The following is a 20,307-nucleotide window of genomic DNA, read 5'->3' as shown; positions in this document are numbered from 1 at the left end:
GACAAAGATCAAGAGTAAGCTCTTCAGAAGAGTGTAATCAGAAGTTACACAGCAGTGCAGTGTAGAAATACCCAAACTGGCACAAAGACTGGATGTAGATAAGCCATATATATGGTGGTCTGCCTACATCTGGCCTTCTAAATCAGCTGAGATGGAATACCACACTATAAAAGCTTTATTCTCTGAAACAGCTTGGGATCTCTAGACAGCAATGCACATGGGGATCCAATGGAGATGCCCAACAGGTGGTTTGGGAGACAATTCTCAAAAACAGCTTAAGAAGTCAGAGCTTGGCAAGACTTATGGTTTACTTTGGAAATGGGATTCTAAATCTCCTAAACGACCACACTGCTTCCAAATGTTCAGCTCAAACCTAGTTCCGTCAAGGATACAGGGTGAGCAAAAAAAAAAAAAAAAATCAGTGTAATTGTGTAGGTATTACCACTTTGTACAGGGTTGAGGCTACCTAGTTTACTGGGGAAGGTGCTGCACATTTGACTGTGTACCTTGTGCATGGATCTGGATGCCAAGTACAGCATTTTGAGGTCAGAGCTGCTGAATCAGAGAAGCAGAAGGACTTAGTGACAGATAAAAGCGTATAAAGACACTGTAAAGCAAGCTGAGTTGGCAAAGATACAGAGCGATTTTGGAAGAAAATCTGCAGAAGTGGAATTTTCAGGTTACTGTGAAAAAGCTTCAGAGGGAACCTAGTAGGTTATTTTTATCTGGAATCTTATTTCCATGCTCAAGCTAGGAAGATCAGTATACTGGAAGAGGACATACAAAAGTGAACTTTGAGGAAGGAAAGGTAGAATCCATCCAAACTGAAGTAAAACAGCTAAAAGAGAAAGCTGATAGCAGTTAGTTGTCTTCCAGTTGGGGAAAAGGTAAATGCTACCCAGGGCTACTTGACATGGTCAAAAAGAAATCTCTGAGAGATATATTTTAGAAAATTATCTTTCTCTCCAGGAAAGCATATTATCACTGAACTGGAATACAGTCAGATTAATAACCCGGACAATTTTCAGAAAATACCTCATTGAAAAGAAACTTCAAGGAAGAACACACACAAGAGGAACACAGCAACAATTGTCCGTACACCACTGTAGGGAATTTTGTAGCAAGGATGCATGAAAGAAAATGGCTGGGTTCTGAAAAGAGGATCTGTTATAAGAGGCAGTCCTAAAATATGGAGTGATAAATCAATGGGACACCAGGAATTAGGCTGAAGACAGACCCTCCTACGTGGGGAGCAGCACCACACCAGAGGCTTCCACAGAAACCTTGCTGGGGTAGCATACAGGCAAAACCTCTTATAAATGCTAAACGGATGGTAATACCCTGTTGCTGAATATCCCAGGCAGGTGAAAGATACAGAGTACACACTCCTGGTGAGTTGTTATTCATTAGCAATAGGAACGGGCAGCTTGTATCAATGACCTGTTATCTTGGGAAACCCCAAGAAAGTGCTGCTGCAGAGGACGGAGAGAGAGTCCTGAATCCATGTGGCAGAGGCTATGCAGGTCAGGGAGCAGACTGTTCCTCTGCAGTGTTCAAACGACTAATCTTCACATCCTAGAAGAGAAGAACTTTTATTTTGAATGGAATTTGTGCCTACAGCAAAGAGTCTTGCTAGGGTGCTGACCACATGTTAATAAAATGATAGCCTGGAAAACACGAAGATAGGTAGCTTGAATTATTATCAGCAAGAAGCTTCCTTGAATTGCACTAAACACATCTTTCTGTAAATTATTAAGCATTAAAGACACATAAAATCCTCACTTTCATCATGTATTTTTCCACTACTCTGAACTCAGGCAATAAAAATCAATGGAACAAATTTCCACTTTCCATTACTGCTAGTTATATTATATCTGTTTGAAAACAGTTACATCTGATTCTAATTTACATCTAAGCACTTTTGCGTAGTGTAAAGGGCCTTAAAGGCTGTCATTTACATTCACACACACTTCAAGGGCCTTTTATATTGCCAGAGCACCAGAGAGAACAGTGACATATGACCTCTGTGTAAGTGGAAATCAGGCATGGTTACTTTAAAAATGAAGTTCATCTGGGCAGATCTGGATCCTTCCAGTGTTGGGAAGGGGTAGGGCACCTGGACTGCTGCAGGAGCACTGCTGTATCATATGACGAGAAGCAGAAGTATCATATAAAAGTGTCCATGAGGCTGTACTCTTTAGCACACACCCTTCGCCAATCTGTCTTTTTTCTCCCCTATTAATAAATCTGTTGAGTGCATAGCTCTCTCCTCTAAATAACAGAAAGTGAGGAAAGAAAAATGATTTCATTGTGTGATTCCCTGAGCAGGTAAAAATAAAGCTGTTAAACTGGTGACCATGCGTGAATTTCACAGAAGTGACAGCATGGGCTCCTTCATGCTTTTCTTACATAGCAGAACTAAAAATAGCCAATACAACATTGTGTTTAGATTTATAAAAATCTACGTTTATACTCCCCTGTTGACAAAGAAATGACCTGGCAACACCCAGGTCTGCAAATGCCAGATCAGAATATGGTATGGAAGAAGTTACATCAGAACGACTGGAAAAGACAGGGAGTTTTTCAGCAAAACTTTTTGGAGAGAAGGTTTCTCTGAGGAGAGCAGGAGAGTGATAAGGATATGGGTTGGCATGGCTAGGGTGAGGCTAGCATCAGGAGGAGGCAGTCAATCAACGCCCTATGATGAGAGCAGTCCCTTTCTCTCCTTCCATGCATGAGAGAGCTCTGTTATTTTTTTTACTCTGAATTCTGAATCTGATATCCAAGAGACTTCTCTGCTTTCAAGGCTAACGAATTTCTTCAGATAGCACTAATGGTCACGCTCACTATCTTGTCTGCCTTTCTCCTCCCACCTCCCCAAATTTTGGATCCATTCTAGCATCAAAACCTTTACATTTCTCATGAAACAGAATTTTCACATTCTGACCAATGCTAGTGAGAACAAAAATGTGGTGAACAAGAGGTTGGTGTAACATCAATGTACATTTAAAAGTAGTTGTGTAAATTATTTTTCAAAACAAACTTCAGCGACATAAGGACTAAGGGAGGTAATACGAACAGCTCACAGTCAAGGAAGAAAGGACTCCCTTCTGTTCAAAATCACACCTCTGCATCCTTATTGTCTCCTGAAGAGTTTCACAAGACTGGCTGGTAGCAAAACTGACCCAAATGGACCTTCAGTCAGGTGAAATCTGTTAACAGTAGCATCTAATAGATTGATCATGCAAAAGCACTTTGCACTTGCTATCTCTTTTCTAGCCCACAGTCATGAGTAATTTCTCGTTTCCTTCCTTCTTTCTTCCACAGGATATTACAAAGCAGACCAGATTGTCAAGAGAGCAAACGAAGGGATGGCACCAAAAGCAGCTGTCAGGCTTGGATTCCTTAGATAGGAACAGTCTGATCAGCAGCAAAGCCCAAAGAAATATTTGGCTCTGAGTCATTTTCTCAAGCACCATGGGGAATAGAAAATTGGAGGGTGAGAGCAGTGATAGAGAGTTATAGATTATTTTACTGCCTGTTTAATTTTGCTTTACATAACCATCTAATTGTGAAGTTGAATTTTTCTATGTATGGTACATAAAAGAGTTGCCCAATATGATAAGTATATCATATTTATATATGATTATTTATATTTATTATATATATGATATGATTATTTATATTTACCATATATTTATGAAATGCTCAGAGAATACAATCATTGTTCATAATGAGAATACTACTGCCTCATGACAAGGCCATGATTGTCTTTTCTAGTTCGAGTGTACGGCAGAATGAATGAAAAGCAGAATTTTTCCAGTGACAGATGAAAGCAGGGGCATTCATCTTGGCTTAGCCAGCCTATTCATTCAGGAAGTTTTGCCATTTGGTTCAAGACTGGACTTCTTAGTTTCTTTGGGTGCCTTTCACCTATGCGATTTATCCCTTCCATTCAGGTTTCATCTTTGGTAAATTGTTTTGCATTTCCTAAAGGTTCTCAGGAGATTAGTGTATTCTCATTTGTTAGACATCTAAGGGCCTTAGTGGTTTTCTACATAAGACAGACAGAAGAGAGACTTTCAGTGATCTTTTTAACAGCAATATCAATTGCTTCAATGCTTGTATGACACTAAAGTGTGTGGAACGGCAACCCTCCAGATTTTGCAAGAGTTGGCAGCTAGCATTGCTCCTGAATAGAACAGCAACATATTTCTCCTTCAGATTTGCAGTTTCTAAATGTCACTCTTTTATTGTTGATTTATAGAGATCTTTTCTTGCCAGACCCAACCGAGCAATATATATACATGAAATAAATATTCTATACTCCAATAATAATGCTTTTTTTCCTTAACTGAAACAAAAATCGTGGTGAAACATTGTAAATTATGTCTCTTTAGCACCATTTCATTAAGTAAATCAAATGGTTGGATCTCTCTGAAAGACAAGCCTTCTCATTTTATATGGATGATTGCACAGTGCACTGAAGAATAAAGATGCTGCTAATTTACAGCCACTTTTGAGCATATATTTAATTTCTGTAAAAGATTGTCGTCTCACTAACTTGATAAATTTGAACAATGCACCTGTGCTGCTTACTGAAATTTATTCTTCAGCATTACTTTCTAATATTTTACTTGAATGCTTTAATACCCTGAGAAATTACATAAAATGAAAAGAAATCTAGTAATAAAAGTATTACCAGGGAGATTTAAACTGAACAGAGGCAGAGAAGAGAGTTAGTCAAACAGCAGTCTTACCCCTGCTATTTCTACTGAAGATGGAGACAGCATTAAGTCATCACCATGTAAAAGGTAAATATTTGAGGGTCAGACACTGGGTTTCCTCTACATTTAGAACAGAAACGGACCCTCATGTTGGTACATGTTTAAGTGAGTGTAGGAGTTCTCCTGAACCCCTGGGCTGAGAAACCTCTGGGGCTGCATGAGTCACTGTGGTCAGTCATGCTATTTGTGCTGAACTCCGTTAAAAATAGCTTTCACTTTTCTAGTCTGCTTGTGCAGTTAAAATACCTGGCAGCGATGCTCAGTGTTGTAGGTTTCATGACTTTGCAGGTCTTAATTGAGCCAACAGCTTCACCTTTGCCTGAACAGACACCAACGCTATCTATTTTTCCAGATGGAAAAGCACTGCAGATACATCATCTATTGCTTGCCTTGTCTGCTTGCAGAGTTTCAGCCTTCAAGTGAACAGGAGATTTAGTTTGTTGCAGTTAGCTTTCTGCTGCCTCCTGCTTTCCCATACGTGGAAAATGAAGAAATAAATATCCCTTAGCGCAGGTGTAACAACTAAGTCATGAGAGTTGCAGGAACACCTGGACCTTGCTGTCTTGACAGAAGCAGGCCCAGAAAGGCTATAAAGATGTCTGAGACTCTGATTCATGGCACAATGTTGCATGTTCAGGAAGGTCTGGCATGTTTCAGGCGATCCTTTTCCTGGAATACGGTGAGTATGTGTTTTGAGGAGGAATTCTTCTCTGCACAACCATGCTGCTCACCTGTATGGAGAGTGTCAAGGAAGAATACTCCTTTATAGAAAACTGTTGACCTCAATAAATAAGTGTTCTTAAACACCTATGTTAAATCCATTTTAAAAAGGGAAATTCCAGCTACTTAAAACACATCAGCTAAAGCTAATTTATTATTTTAGGCATGGTCTAAAAGCTAGACCAGAATATGAAGGTGCCTGAAAGAATGTACAGGAACTAGCATTTTCCAATAGCTTTATTTTTTTATTTATTTCCAAAAAAAGCAAAGGAAAAGTAGGTAGGACTGAAATCTGAAGAAGGAGGTAGGAAATTTGCTAGCATCCTCTGGGAAGCTATAAGCTGGTATACAAAGAATTTTTATATTTATATCGTGTAAATAGGGTTGTGAGAATTACGTGGGGGACACGATGAGAAAGTTACAATCTTGCTGGTTTAAACAGTGCTACAAACATGACTACTTTTTCTTGAAGTAAAAGACCAGAGCCCTTACCCAGCTTGTGAAATAGATTCCCACCCTCTAAGGACCTGCCACGGTGGGCACATTTTGAGCAGGATTACACTGTCATCTAGCAGGAAAAACAGACCTGCACACATGTTCTGGTCGTTCACAGACTGTATGTAGATACGCTCCTCATGTAATGGGCTCACTGGGCAGTTGTTCAACCAGCTCAGGATGATCTTTAACTAATTGAAGTCTTTATTTTAGGTTAGCTCAAAGCTCTTATTTTTCTCATCAAATAAAGCGGATTTCTTCTATACTGAAAAAGAGGCTTGAGCTTTTCTGAGACAAACCGTGTTGAAACAGCTGCAAAATTGCTCAGCTTGACTCAGTTGTCTTGCATTGTTACAGATATCAACCATTTGCTCTAATACAAAGCACGCTCATTCACTGCAGAACAGCCTTGAGTACAAGCAGAGGATCAACAGGGTCATCTTCTTAGGTGCCATCATGCTGGATCTCCTGGGATGCTGTGCATGACTGCCATCATCAGCAGGAAGGACAGTAGCTGGAAAGAAGGGGACAATAAAAGAAACAAGGGTGAGAGAGAGAAGCCCTTCAGAAGAGTTCATCAAGACAAGGATGGCGACAGAGTGTAAAGCAGACAAGGCAAAAGACGCTGATTAGGGGACATCTCAGTGGAAGAAACGAGAGAGAGTCTCCAAAAGCTGAGGACTGGCAGCTGGCAGTAAACATGAAAGTGCAGCTGCCTTTAAAATGACACAAGGAGGACAGTGGGGTATCACAAGATGGTTCAAGGTGGCTCAAAAGCACTGTCCCGGTGCATGCATGTTCCACATGTGCCAGAAAATTTCACGGCAGTGCATGCACTCACGGATTTGGAGCAATCTGTTCACACAGGGCTTGGCATTCATTAGGTGGGCATCTGAGTGGGTCTTCACCCAAAAGAAATCCAGATTCTGAGCACCAGCAACACTCTGCAGCTCAAACCAACACACAGTAAGTGGTGACAACTGGGTGAATTCTTTTCCCTACTGCTCTAAACAAAAACACAGATGTAGACATGCTTTAAAAGCTTGACCAAGGTCTTGTCAGAGTTTGTCACAAAATTTCTATGGGAGCCTGCTCCAGAAACTTTATTAGGAGACAAATCATAAATACGCTGTTTCTCGTCTTGCTTTTGTTTTATCTTCTGTTGCTGTCAATGCTTTCCCACCCGGCTTTAACAACATAAAGGGAATTTGTTTTAAGTAGCCGTAACACTTTTGGAAGGTGCTTGGTCAACACTGCTAGAGGCTGTGTTTCTCTACCTCTCAAGCAAGTGTGCAGAATACACACATGATACTGATGAGTCCTTGAACACGGAAAGATCACTTGTGAAAAGGATGATTCATTTCACTTTGCTGCTGCATTAAATTTTGACTTCTATGCCAAGATTGCACAAGAACAAGTATCATTTTTCACAGGGATCTTATATATATTTCCGTTCCTTTGGAAGATAAATACAGTCATTATTTGTGTCTTATATAAACTACTGAAAAGCCACCAGCTTAAAGTTGCTTTCTGTCCCATTCAACTGACTGGTACTGATGATCTAGATGTGACAGCTTCTAGGTACCAACCTCTTTGCCATCCGGGGCCTCAGAAGAGCAAAAACCTTGCATTTGCTTTGAAAGTAGCTCTGCCATATGGTAGCATAATACCTATTTAAACTCTCAAGGCTGAAGTATATCCTTTATTTTTCACGACTGTTGAAATTGTTTTGCAGAAATCTAGCGCAGGAAGAGCCTCCACATTGCCCATCTAAATAGGAGACACAGGATTTTTTGATTTTGATCCTCTTCTTCCCTAAGAGATACTTTCTTCATATTCATTTTCCAAATATGCATAAACTTACATGTTCTCATGCATATGTTTGACCTTTAAGATGCTGAACAGTATGCATGGTCAGTGACTAGTGCAGCATGATTCCTTTGTAAACAGTGTTTCAATTTGGCCTGCAGTCAAAGCATCTGAACTAGTTCTAACACCTTGGTTTCACAAGAAGATGTAACTGTGTTAGTTCCTTGGTTTTTGCTTTTATTTAGCTCCAAATAATGCCCAAATTCCAAGCAGCTAAGTCCCCAGCTGAGACGTCCTATATCATCCCGAGGATTAAGTTTAGACAGAATGTCAGCCACTAATCAACACTAAAGGTCAGATTACTTGCAATTTTTCTAGACTGCTAAATTAATATGGTGTTAACCTTCGTGGATTGTGACAAAAATACATTTTTATACAGTACTGTAAATTGTCTGTAATAACTCTGTAACAAAAGTTCACTTCTCTTTCTACAGAGGCATAATCAAAGCTAAACTTCAGAAAAAAGTACACTAGTGTGAAGTGAAGAGACAAAGTGCGGCAAATGTCGTTGATGACTAGTGATTTTAAAGAAGGCATTTTCAAACATCTTGTGAGCCACAGTGTTTACTTTTGATGTCTCTTGCTGGGCTTCCAACCTCCTTGTGCAGAACCTGGGAAGAAGCAGCTCTTAGAAGTACAGAGCAAACTCTGCACCCATGGGGATGACAGAGTCCCGTGTGGCACCCAGATGTTGTTAGAATTAGCCTGCCTGCAAAAAAATACTAGCAAATGTGCTGATATAAGAATAATTAAATGGGAAATTCTGATTTAGACAAAAGCAGAAACTTTCCTAACACTAGTGTATTCCAGATTGCAACTAAGCTTTCAATAGCTTTTGCCATCTTTGAATTTTCAGGGAACCATCATAAAATCAGCAAAAATGAATGACAGAAAAAATATATGACAGTCGTTCACAGTGTATTAGCATGAGCAGTCAAGTTCGAAGACCTCAGGACCAGAACTACACAGAGCCACTAGATGCAGAAAATATCTATCTAACTGCACAGGCTTTGGATAGGAGTTGCATCACTGGTAAAGAGCAAGTATAGATAGTAAGAACAAACAGTTATAAAAAATTATTGTAGTGGTTGCAGTCACACATTAGGCCTGTGATATTTGAATAGTTCTGATCTATACCATGCGTAACAGGTTTGCTTTCTTCATCACTGGTTATGCCACAGAATCAGACCAGAGGAGAATTCTGCCCAGTCCTCTTTCCTTATTTAAATAGTTTTCTAGACGCAGAACCTGCCAAACACTTCAACCTTGTGTAGGTACCTAACCTTCTGTTACAGAGTAACCTACTACAGTTACTACTTTAATGGTAGCAATCCGTATAAAAGTTTTTTTTTTTTTTCTGATAAAAGGTCACACTTCTGTTTTCTGTAGACTATCACTGTTTTTTCTTACCTCTGCACTAAGTTAATCTTCATCATAAACAGCAGTACATATCATTCAAAAGCTGAAAGCAAAACATTATTGAAATCGAAAGCTTTAGTAAGAACAGTTTCAGCTGTCTAAACAGTACAGCACTAAGGGTGGATCTTTTTTGTATTTCACAGTGAGATAAGTCCTATCAGTACAGGTGGCTGGAGTTGTGCCAATTCATCTCTGCTTTCTTCCCACTCTTTCTTTCCCCCACCTCATGGAGAACATACAAAGTCCCATGAGAAAGCTATGGTTTGCTTTCGGGAGAGAAGGCAGCCACGCTTCAGGGTATGTATGAATTGACCTGGCCTAATAAACTGCCTGTCTCTACCTGGTTTTTAATTGCCTAGCTAGCTAAAAACATCTCTCTGATCGAATAGGTCTGTTCTGTCAGCCTTGATTGTCTCTTTTCTCACCTTCTCTCCTATCAATCTGTCACCAGCTGCTAAGTGTCATCTGTGAAATGCCAACGAAAGCAGTAACAATTGTAGCTTACTGGCACAATCTGGTAGCATCCACTCTTGGAAAAAAAAGAGTAAGCAGATGCACAGGCCCAGAACTGAGACAGTTCAGATGTACAACTTCAAATTGTATGAAGAAAGGCACAACCAAGCATACTTCATGCCATGAATGCTCTGCTGGGGACTTTTCTGCAATTAAAACCTGGGAACAGCTGTAATGGGTCAGACCAAATGCTCCATCTCCAAAAGTGGCCAGTAACAGATGCAGAGGCAAACTAGACAAACAAAAGAGAGATTTTCCCTAGCAGTGATTTGTAGCTTAGAGAATTCTTGAAGCCAGAGAGTAGATGCTTTTGTAGTTAATAGGCTGTGATAAATTTGTCTTCTGTGTATTTGTCCGGTAGTCCTCAGAGCCATGTAACTTAGTGTCCTCAACGTCTTGTGTCTCTTAAACGTACCCATTTCCGTTCCTAAGGAATCTGCCCAGTTCTCTTTAGGGTTGATCTGAGGACTTTACCCTTTCTTTTCACAGGGAGTTCAATCCTGAAAACGCAAGCCTTCAGCTGATGTAAAATTTATTCTGAGTGTAATGAAATCCACAAAGTACTTTCTGTAAGCTTTTTCTCTGAAGATAGGTAAAAATGGAAACATGGGTGGTGGTGTCAAAGCCAGATTACTTCTTACTGAAGGGCCAGACATTGTTCATTCAATCTTCACATCCGTTTCTCTACTGACAACTAATTTTAGCCTTTCTCACCTTTGTGTACCTGACATTAGAACTACGATAAGAATCACGTCTCACTCTGAGTCATATTTATTTGCTTGCTTCTCATTTTGCATATATAGTCACACCTGCCTCCACAAATAAAAAGCATTTGGAATCCAATATTATCAAATAAGACATCGCTGGCAGTCATCATCCATTTTATTAAGAGGTAAATCTAGTCGTCCACTCTCAGGCTCTGGAAATGCCCTGGTAAGGGACCTGACATGGCCCTGTAACCCAAGAGGGGCCATTCCTACGTCCTTAGCAGACGCTTATCCTGCTGGGGCGGGCACGAAGTCTCTGCGTTTGCTGCTATGCTAGTATACTGAGGAGCTTGGGGAAACATCTGGTTGCCTTAAGGCACGGAAAAATCTATTTTGGGCAGGCTACGGGGAAATTTGCATCTGTGCATCCCCACCACCTACATCCTCCAGCACAGAGCATACCCTTGTTCTAGGAGCTTGGAAGGCCGAAGCAAATTTAGAGCTCCCTTTAACTGTTTCTGGCACACCACTTCTGGTCTGGATTTCATTTTGCTAGTCTGCGCATATTTTGATGAAAGCTCTGGAGAAAGACTAATGTGAAATAATTAATTGTTTCACCTGTATCTGAATGCAGTATTAAAATTTGCCTTCATAGTACAGTACAACTACTACATTTTGCTTGGATAACAGCATAATGTATAGGATGTTTTATGAAAAAGCAGAAGCAGTTCTTCAGCTGTTATCTGTCACAGTTCCTGCAGTGAGGCAATAGTAACTATTTATACCAGGTGCAAAGCTGTCTGTGGTTTCATTTCTGTAATACACTTTCAATTTCCAATACAATCTAAGTAGACCAGTAATAATAAAACCTTATTTACTTGTGGTCTCAGCTACCCTATAATTTTTCTAATTTCTTTTAATTGTCTAGCTTTTTATCATGAGTGCTGTTAATCTGCTTCTAGATCTTCATTTAGCTTCAGCACTTGTCTGCTCTCTCGTACTAATGCAATGCTGGAATGTGTTTGGGAGCCTAACACATCCCACAGAAAAGGTTAGGAAAAAAAAAGCTAAATTTTTTAAAATCAAAAAATCAAAATATCTTTTACTAAACGTTTACCATTTGCCTAACAATCAGGCTTGTAACTGCTTCAAATAAGACTGCAATCACTTCATGGTAATGTGTTACAGGTATGGATTAGGAGATGCAGGAGGGCTAAAACAACTTGTCATTTCAATCAATAAAACTTGCGATTACAAGTGGCAGAGGAAAATAGCATAGCAAGTTGAAATCACTTGTTAATAGAAAATTAGTGACAGAGACAAGACAATAGTGAAGGTCTACTGGGTCTCACTTTCATCCGTGTTTCTTGATCACTTTGCTCCATACTGCACACATTAGTATTGGCCCTAGACATGCAGTATTTCTTTCCAATGAACAAACATTTGGTTCACTTCCAGCAACAAACTTTCTTATACTTAATCAACCAGTTTATTAGAGCATGAAGGAAAATTGGTCATGACTTCAGTTCCTGTACTGCTGGAATTAACAAGCCGGCTGTTGCCAACACTAAACTTGGAAGTGCTAATGGTAATTAAAATCTATTTTCAAATACATTTCACAGTTTTAAGGTGGAGAAGTACTTGTTACTCATGTGAATTGCCAAATTGTGTTAAAAAAAAAAAAGTGCTACTTTCTTCAGGAAAATATCAGCTGTAGAACAGAAATAAAAATTAATGAATTATTAATGCTGTGTGGTATGGCATTTGTTCTCCTTCAGTGAGTTTATGGCTATGTATGTCTTCCAAAATCTTTGAGTAAGAGAAGTTTCAAACTAGAATTTAAACATATTGCTATTTTTGGTTAACTTCTTAGTCACTGTAAAGTTGTTATGACAGAACAATATAGCAAAATAGTACTAATTTTGCAGCTGACACATAATATGTGCTATCAGTAGCCTTACTGCTATTTGGCAGAAATCCATGCAGCCCATTCAGTCAATTTTCCCTCAGGTGAACTTGGGTGAAATGTCTTATATTAACAAAGTACTTCAACCCCAGGCTGAAATGGGACTGTGTTCCAAATGGCAATCTTCTTAATTATTCAACATATTCGCATTATACTGTAAAGAAAATAAAAGAAGGGTAGTCACACTTTATTTTTCACTTCATTTTAGGAGCCTGTTTCCTGGTTATTTCAATCAATTGAATCAGTGGGAGGGTCAAAGGATAGATTAAAAAAATGTTGCCTGTCAGATCAACAGGGGATTTCAATTAATATTCTTTTACACAGAATAGAAGCATATGGGCCACAGAGTGCAGCTCTCCTTGGAAAATTACTGTCAAAACAGTACCATCTCTATTAACACAGCTGCTGGCTTGTGAAGTAGAAATCAGTTTTTACTTGAGTTAACCTTCAAAAAGCATAGTTCAGAGTGACTGCTCAGTAATATTCTCCCATGCTACAGCAGCAATATTGCCTATTAACACTCTACTACAAGTCACACCTATACAATTCCACAAGTGTTACTTTGAATGTAACACCCTATCGACCCTTTCTGATGATGTGAAGGAATCAAAAGTTATGTTCATCCAGCCTGACAATTGTTATCGAGATCTCCTTTCCTCTTGTAAAAAAGGAAAGCACACTTTGATAGAACGCTTCTCATACAAGTAACGTAGATTCCACAGTATGGACTTACTTTTTAATTTGCCTGCGTTTCAGCTGATTTCCAAGGCAAAAGCCCTATCTTCATATATAATCAGATACAGGCATTTCCTTTAGGTATTTCCTCCACAGAAGAAATATCACCATTTTCCATGTGAAACAGTGAGGATCTCTATCTGTCATTTCTTTATGTGCAAGCTACTTGCAGTATATACAGAGGGGAGTACTTCAGTTTCTTACATGAAAAGTTTTATCTGAAGATAATGTGAAAGGTTCAAAGTTAAGCTCTAAGAATTAGAAAAGGCTGAAGTTAAAGTTTTATCTATGCATTAAAGTTGCCTCCAGTAAGCAACTTCTTGTTTCTGCAGAGGCCCTTGCCTCACTTAATGCCTGTGCCAGGCAGAAGAGCTTTGTCACTATGGCTCTGTAACGGGAATCTGAAGATTTAGGGGTTTCTATTACTGTCTCTGATAGTGTTTCCTGTATTTCATCTTATACAAATTACTTAATCTTTCTGTGCTTTATGTCTCTCATGGTAAAATAATGATAACACTGCTTCACACTGACATGGAAAATCGTATGGGCAAACTTGTATCTTTTGAGCAATTTAATAGTCTGGTGATTGAAGCTATGAAAAGTTCAGAGACTTAGTATTGCTAAGAGGTTAGCAGGAGCACGCAGAGACTGAAGAGATGATCAAGAGGAATTCTGCTGACACAGAGTTACTATTGACTTACGCTATTAAAATAGGACAAATTTTGGTCTTCCTTGTATACACTGGACAGTGTGCAATGAAAAAGAGGCTTAGAAAGTGTTAGCAAGTGCGTAAATGGCAAATGCTGTTTTTTAAATGAATGAACGTATTAAGTTCCTGACAGAAAAGTAACTTAAATTTAAATACCTAACCATCGTACTACTTAATCAAGAGAAGTTTTTAACTTTGCAACACTCTTCCTAATTTAAATGCAGTTCTTTCTCTGACATCATTCACCGCTTAGTGATGGAAGCTACATCCTACACAAATAATGTGACTAATGCAGAACCTTGTAATGAAGATCACAACACTGGTGAAATTTGCACATTCAAATATAGTGAAAATTTGTTATTTCAACTCAGTATCCTTGCTGCATATTCTTTTACTTTCCCTGTGCATCAAGATTTACATAACTGAAGTCTGAAAGAGTCACTAGTAACTTTTAGGTGCTGAATATGAGAAACCTTTAAGAAACCCATTTTGCACACAGCAGCTCCCTAAGAAAATATATTATTTAAAGGTGTCTCGACTAGGACAGTTTCCTTTATACCTGTGTACGTGCAGCTAAATGTTTAGATGTGTGCACAGAGTACATTTAAATATGCTCCTGAGCAAGAAAGTTGCATCAATGGTTGGGTTTCACTCTGAGTACAAGCTTTGTCTTAAGTTCAGGATAAACCTATTCAGTGATAAAGCTAACATAAGGATATGCACTCTGAAGCTGTCTTTGAGAATTATATTTTGAGTTCTATCTATTCACTATGCATGTTTGCAGCCCTTTTTAAATAGATGCCTCTTTCTCAGCTGAAAAAAAGGAATGATTTCCTGATGATTTATTGTCTTCAACATTTGCTTTCTCTACAAAGCTTTAGGAAAAATGCTGGAATTTTCCCTTTTTGTTGACTATAAAAGCTTCAAGGTACATTGTACATTGTTCAGTTCAGAGCATATAATTACTGCCCTTACTATCAACGGAATCAATACAATGCTAGTGACGCTGACAGGGCAGTAATTTAATACGGACCAAGGTACACGACTATTTTGTCAGAGATGCTAATTTAGTAGGCTCATACTAAAAGTTAATGAAGCACTCATTATTATATTTTGGTTAGCCTTGTTATTTTAGTAATTTCATTTATAAGGTTAGAGAAATCAATGCTAAATGCTGAAACTTTGACTAAAGTCACCTGCGAATCCAGTCACGAGCCTTTGGACTATATGCTAAGTTCCAAAAGGCGAGGCAAAATGTTATTTGTCTTGGTATTTCTTTTTTTCTTTTCACTTCCACTTTCTACATCTTGCGCTTGCACTTCAGGGTTGGTTTCAGTGCAATCTGTAAAATTTGATCGATGAGTCACTTCAGATCTGTGGGTCATTTTTACCAGTTTTTAAAAAACAGACACCATTACAGTTTTGAAGCCCATGACAGGAAATGAAAACTAGCATTCAGTCACTATGTTCTTAATTACCAGGAGGAAAATGGACATATAATCACCAAGCAAAAGAGTTTGAATGTCAGCAAAAGTAGCGAATGTTCATAGGAAATGATTTGGTAAATTTTAAGGGCATTGTAGTTAATCACCATGACTTGGTCATGAATTATAACTTGTTCTGCATTTGGCTACAATTATTTTGATTTAATGCTTTTTATCAGTGAATAAATTTATTCAATTTCCTTTATCTATCACACAAGATTTGCAAGACATAAATTCTTAAGTATCTCTGACGTTGATCTCTTCCAGTGCATTTCTCCCATCTAGCTTTTTATGAGTCACTGAATTATTGCTAAATCCTAAAGATACTTTGGTGACTAGCTGACTTACAAAACAATTGTAAAAAGAGGGACTCATATTGGATTACTGAATTGATGACTGTGAATCTAAGTTTTTATGAAAGCCTTTTTATAACTTATTTATGCACGACTTTCTCAAATCATCACCGAAGGGTTGGTATTGACCCTTTATTGAAAAGCAGTCTGTTTTGCCATTGTCTGTATTGCCATAGAACTTTCCTTCTGAAGACCTCAAAATGATTTAACTACTCATGCATCGAGAACATATTTGTCATAAAGAAATTCTTCTTCCCTAAAAAACATTACATGACTGTCATGAACAGAGTAGGTCCAAATGCCACTTTTTTTTTTTTTTTTTTGCGTCTAGAAATACATTTTGGCATCCTTTTACTTTCCTTTTCCAATAGGAAGGAAAAAAATAGGGGAGAGGTGAAGTGTAGGAACAGAACATGATGTGGTCTGTTAAACATATGCAAAGCACTGTTTTAGGGGAAGAAAAATACACTATTTGCAACAAGAAAAACATCTACCAGGTAATAGAAGATTCCTGCAACTGAAAACAAACCACTGCATGCACCCTGGGATGGGGTGGGCACAGTCAGATCTCTGAATCATGCTTTGGAAGACACCAGCTCACGGTAAGTCTCCTCGGCTCCTGTTATGGGCAGCCTTGGTACTGGTGCAGAAAAGCCTCTTCAGTATTGTGATGCTCACTGGGCATGTCGTAACTCTGCCTCAGAAAATAAAACCATGCAAGACACTCTTTCTGTTCACACACTCACAGCACATACAAAATGTTCTGGCAATTAAATACCTACCTAAACTATTCGAGGATGTGGCTTGTACCATCAGTCTTTTTACTGATGAACCTCTTGCGGAAGACGTAGACAAGCTGGTGCTAGAAACTTTTCCTCCTCCACCCTAGGCAAAGCCAAAGGAAGGAAAACCAGCGCTATAAGACCTGCCTGAAAAAACACAACAGTTTGTTAAAATCACATATGCTTGTATCAGAGTACCGGACTTAAAAACAGGAGAAGCTGAGGCTAGCCTGACCTGAGTGAGACCAGTAAGGAAAACCAAAAGACCTGTCAAGCTCGAGAGTGGAACAAACCACCACCGCCTGAGTGTGGAAGTCACCCTTCCTCCTAATATAACGTTGGAATGGCTGAACTGGGCCAGAGCAAGTGCAATGGTTACACCTCCTGACAACACGCCCTTCCGCTCTGGCGGCCTGTGGCTCGGGGGCTTCCTCTGCTTTCATGTAACTGTCCTCACCGGGGCCGAGAAGCAACAGGAAAAATTCACAGAATAAACCTTGCAATCCAGCCCCAAGATGCAGAACTAGCAACAGGAAAGGAAAATCTGTACGTAAGAAAGCCCGGGAGCTGCTGGCCTCAGGAGACCTCAGGATTCAAAGAGGCAGCGCGTCAAGCACAAACCTGAAATGCAGACTTGCTTGGCCACATTCTTTTCCATTGATAATCCTGGTAATTCCTCTGAATGGATTCATATTATTTTGCCTTGAAGCTCTGCTCCGGTTTACACATTAAAAACTTCACCTTCCTGTAAGGCCAGGTAGGATGTAACTAAAGATGAGGCAAATATGAAAATCTTTAGGATATAGATTTGGTATATGCCTATTCAAACTTAAGATTTTATTTAAAAACATATGGCCAAACTCTTCCTCTGCCTAGGGCTGTGCAGACCAGACTCCGCTTAGGATAAATTTGGAGAGAAAGAGCAATGACTCCAAAATGGCTCTCAGCTCCTCATAATACCACCCACTGCTCCATTCCACATCTTCTCATGTCTCATTTAGGAATAAGTATCTTATTTTGACAAGTTGCGGAGCTCACTATTTTAAAACTTTCCTTTCTTCTAGCAACTGTCCTGCTTCCTCAACCCCTTTCACTTTCTTTTTCATTTATTTTTAATAGCAGAGATATTGAACTACTGAGAAACTGTATTTTCAATTTCCTTCTGGTACTAACTCTTGTGCTTTGGGGACATAGTTGCCCTTCCTAGCTATACTGTGACTCCATCTGCATTCGTTACTGTTAACATCCAGAACAACTGTCACCCTGCAATTTAAAGTAGCGGCCTGTTTTTTTAAGATTATGGCAGCAAGGAACACAAATATTTTTGTTTTATACATTTATGTGACCCAAGTCAGGTATTTGGAAAGATTGTCCTGAACGGTAAGGAGAAAAAGTCTCTTCAAAAATTCAAACAGCGCTGAAAAGGAAAAAGAGCAGGGTATTGGAATCATTAAATAAATTACAAAGTTTCAAAGACTTAAAGAATACTACAAAATAATCACTTTTTCCCTACTTTGCTAAGAAAGACTAGGTACAGTCACAAAGACTGTATAACCAAAATGTTAGCGTGGAAAGAAACAAAATCTGAGTGTATACATTAAGTGATTGTCTTATATTTATTCATTAGCTTAACCCTTGCAAAAACAAACAGAACCAAAACCCACTTACTAACATATAACAAGACTGTAAAACTCCAACATCCCTTTATAATCCATGTTTTCCTAGACAGAGGCCCCAGTCCTCAAAAAGTGAAGATTAAAGTAAAATAATAACAGAAAGAGACATATGAGACGAAAAGGATATCAGGGAACAGGAAGAACAGGGCTACTCCATGACAGGGGCCGAGCTGGGAGCTGAGGGTGAGGCCAGTGCAGTCAACGCCCTCACTAACCAGGGCACAGTCTGACTGCATGTGGACAAAGCAGGCAAAGCTGGGTGCTGGTAACATGGTCCATCAAGAGCCCCAGGCATGGCAAGTCTGGGGAGTCCAGTCAGGAGCAACAGGAGTCGGGTGCAGAGACAGGACTAGAGGACAGGCGGGTCCAGGGTCCATCCAGGAGACAGGGCTGGAAACAGAACTGGAGACAAGGCTACAGCACAGTTTCCGTGTCTATCCCAGAGACAAGGCCGGAGTCAGGGACACCTGCAGACACTGCTCAGGCCAGGACTGAAGCTGCTCAGTGCAATTAAGGCCAATTAATGTCCTCAGGGCCCTGACAAAAGATCATTTACATAGGACACGCTTTAATACAGTCTACATACACTGACATTGAACAAGGCGCTGGTGGTATGAAAAGCCTCCTTAAACAGTGGTACTGTTTCTGGATTTTGGCTTATCCATTTATTACTGTTGTTTGGGTTTTTCAACCACTTGTGCGTCTTTTCGGTAATGTGAAATGATCTGAATGAGTATGAAGCTATTAATGAAAAGGAAAAGCAAGCCTGCCAACCATATAAGTAAAAAAGTGTTATACCCTTTAAACTCCAGGAAGTATGCAGGAGCAAGCCACAGGCCCTGTCCAACAAACCACAAAGAGAGAAGCAGTACACCACGACGCCAGGACATCCTAATACTAGGTATTACAAGGGGCAAAAGGCAGAGATACCACACAAAATACTGGGACGTGCATACTTTGTTAAAACTCACAAAAACAGCAGTGTGTAGGAAACAACAGAAGGCAAGGTCTCTGTAAAACGCTAAGGACACAACCAAGAGCAGAAGCAGCTGGGGCAGGAAGGCTGCGAGCCCAAGGACAAAACTCCATTTGCTCTCTGCAGTTAAATACAACATGTAGAAATAGGGAGAGAAGTTATGACGGATATCCCTCCTGGTCAGGTGGTAGAGGTAGGCATGCTCCAAAAACTCCCAGCCGTAGAGGTAGTAAAACGCAATGGTCAGGGCGGCCAGCACAGATCCAGCAACTGTTCCAAAAAGCAGCACGTCACGGTTTAGAAAAAGCTGCCAGAGGTACCCTACTGAAGGAAACCTCGCTTTTCCGCGGCGCCCCGCGCCCGTGGCCCCTTTGACACCGTGCCTCTTGCTCTGCAGGTGAAGCGCGATGGGCAGCGCGTAAGTCAGCGGGTATATTTTCACGTGCACGGCGAGCCCGTAGCAGGCGGCAGCCTTGCCCAGGCTGCCACCCTCCACGTAGTACAGGGCGGCGAGCACCAGCAGGGCCACCAGGGCCTCGGCGTTGCCCCGGCTGGAAACGGCCATGGGCAGCGGGTTGAAGAGCCAGGCCGCCGCGCAGCAGGCGCAGGCCTGGCCGGCGGCCGCCCCGCGCTGCAGCAAGGCCTGGTAGGCCACGCCGGCAGCCGCCACGTCCCCGGCCACGAAGAGCAGCTTCCCGAAGGCCTCGGCCAGGCAGACGTTGGGCGTGAGGAGCCAGGCCAGCAGCGGCGTGTAGCGGTAGGTGGCCCGCCCGTAGGGCGAGCGCCCGGCCGCCACCAGCCGCGCGGCGTCCGTGAACACCCGGTAGTCGACGTCGGTGTAGCGCACCCGCAGCGCCGCGTCCTGCCGCGCCCCGTACAGCACCAGCGCCAGCCTCGCCGCCAGCGCCGCGCCCAGCGCCCAGCGCACCCCCGGCCACCGCGCCGCCATCGCCCCCCGCCGCGCCGCGCCGCGCCCGGCACCAGGCGGTGGGGGGGGGGGCGGGGGGAGGTGGAGGGCGGCACAGCGCATGCGCCTCGCGGCGGCCGTTGGCGTTGCGCGGCGGCGCGTGCGCGCTGCGGACGATGAAGCCGTTGCCCTGAGGCGCCGCGGCGCGC

General features: G+C 41.0%; 1 protein-coding gene across 1 annotated transcript; it reads right to left on the bottom strand.

Annotated features, from left to right (window-relative positions):
* Window positions 1–5,731: 5,731 nt before the first annotated feature.
* PIGM (phosphatidylinositol glycan anchor biosynthesis class M) lies at window positions 5,732–20,146 on the bottom strand. The gene is made up of 3 exons (XM_068939279.1): window positions 19,187–20,146; window positions 16,540–16,686; window positions 5,732–6,516 (listed from the first exon to the last, which is right to left on the bottom strand). The coding sequence occupies exons 1-2, from the start codon at window positions 20,138–20,140 to the stop codon at window positions 16,579–16,581; spliced, it is 1,062 nt and encodes a 353-aa protein (XP_068795380.1). The 5' UTR covers window positions 20,141–20,146; the 3' UTR covers window positions 5,732–6,516; window positions 16,540–16,578.
* Between the last annotated feature and the right edge of the window lie 161 nt (window positions 20,147–20,307).

Source organism: Struthio camelus, chromosome 3, assembly GCF_040807025.1.
Source record: "Struthio camelus isolate bStrCam1 chromosome 3, bStrCam1.hap1, whole genome shotgun sequence".
In the NCBI taxonomy this organism is placed as follows: domain Eukaryota; kingdom Metazoa; phylum Chordata; class Aves; order Struthioniformes; family Struthionidae; genus Struthio; species Struthio camelus.
Note: the sequence above shows the minus strand (reverse complement) of the source record. Positions and strands in the feature narration are given on the sequence as shown.

What these genes read in the sequence shown, in the direction of transcription:
- PIGM (XM_068939279.1), bottom strand. Translation starts at nt 20,140, where the DNA reads ATGGCGGCGCGGTGGCCGGGGGTGCGCTGGGCGCTGGGCGCGGCGCTG. An exon ending in TCCTACACACTGCTGTTTTT is followed by an intron (nt 16,687 to 19,186) that starts GTGAGTTTTAAC and finishes GTGTTTTTTCAG; the next exon opens with GCAGGTCTTATAGCGCTGGT.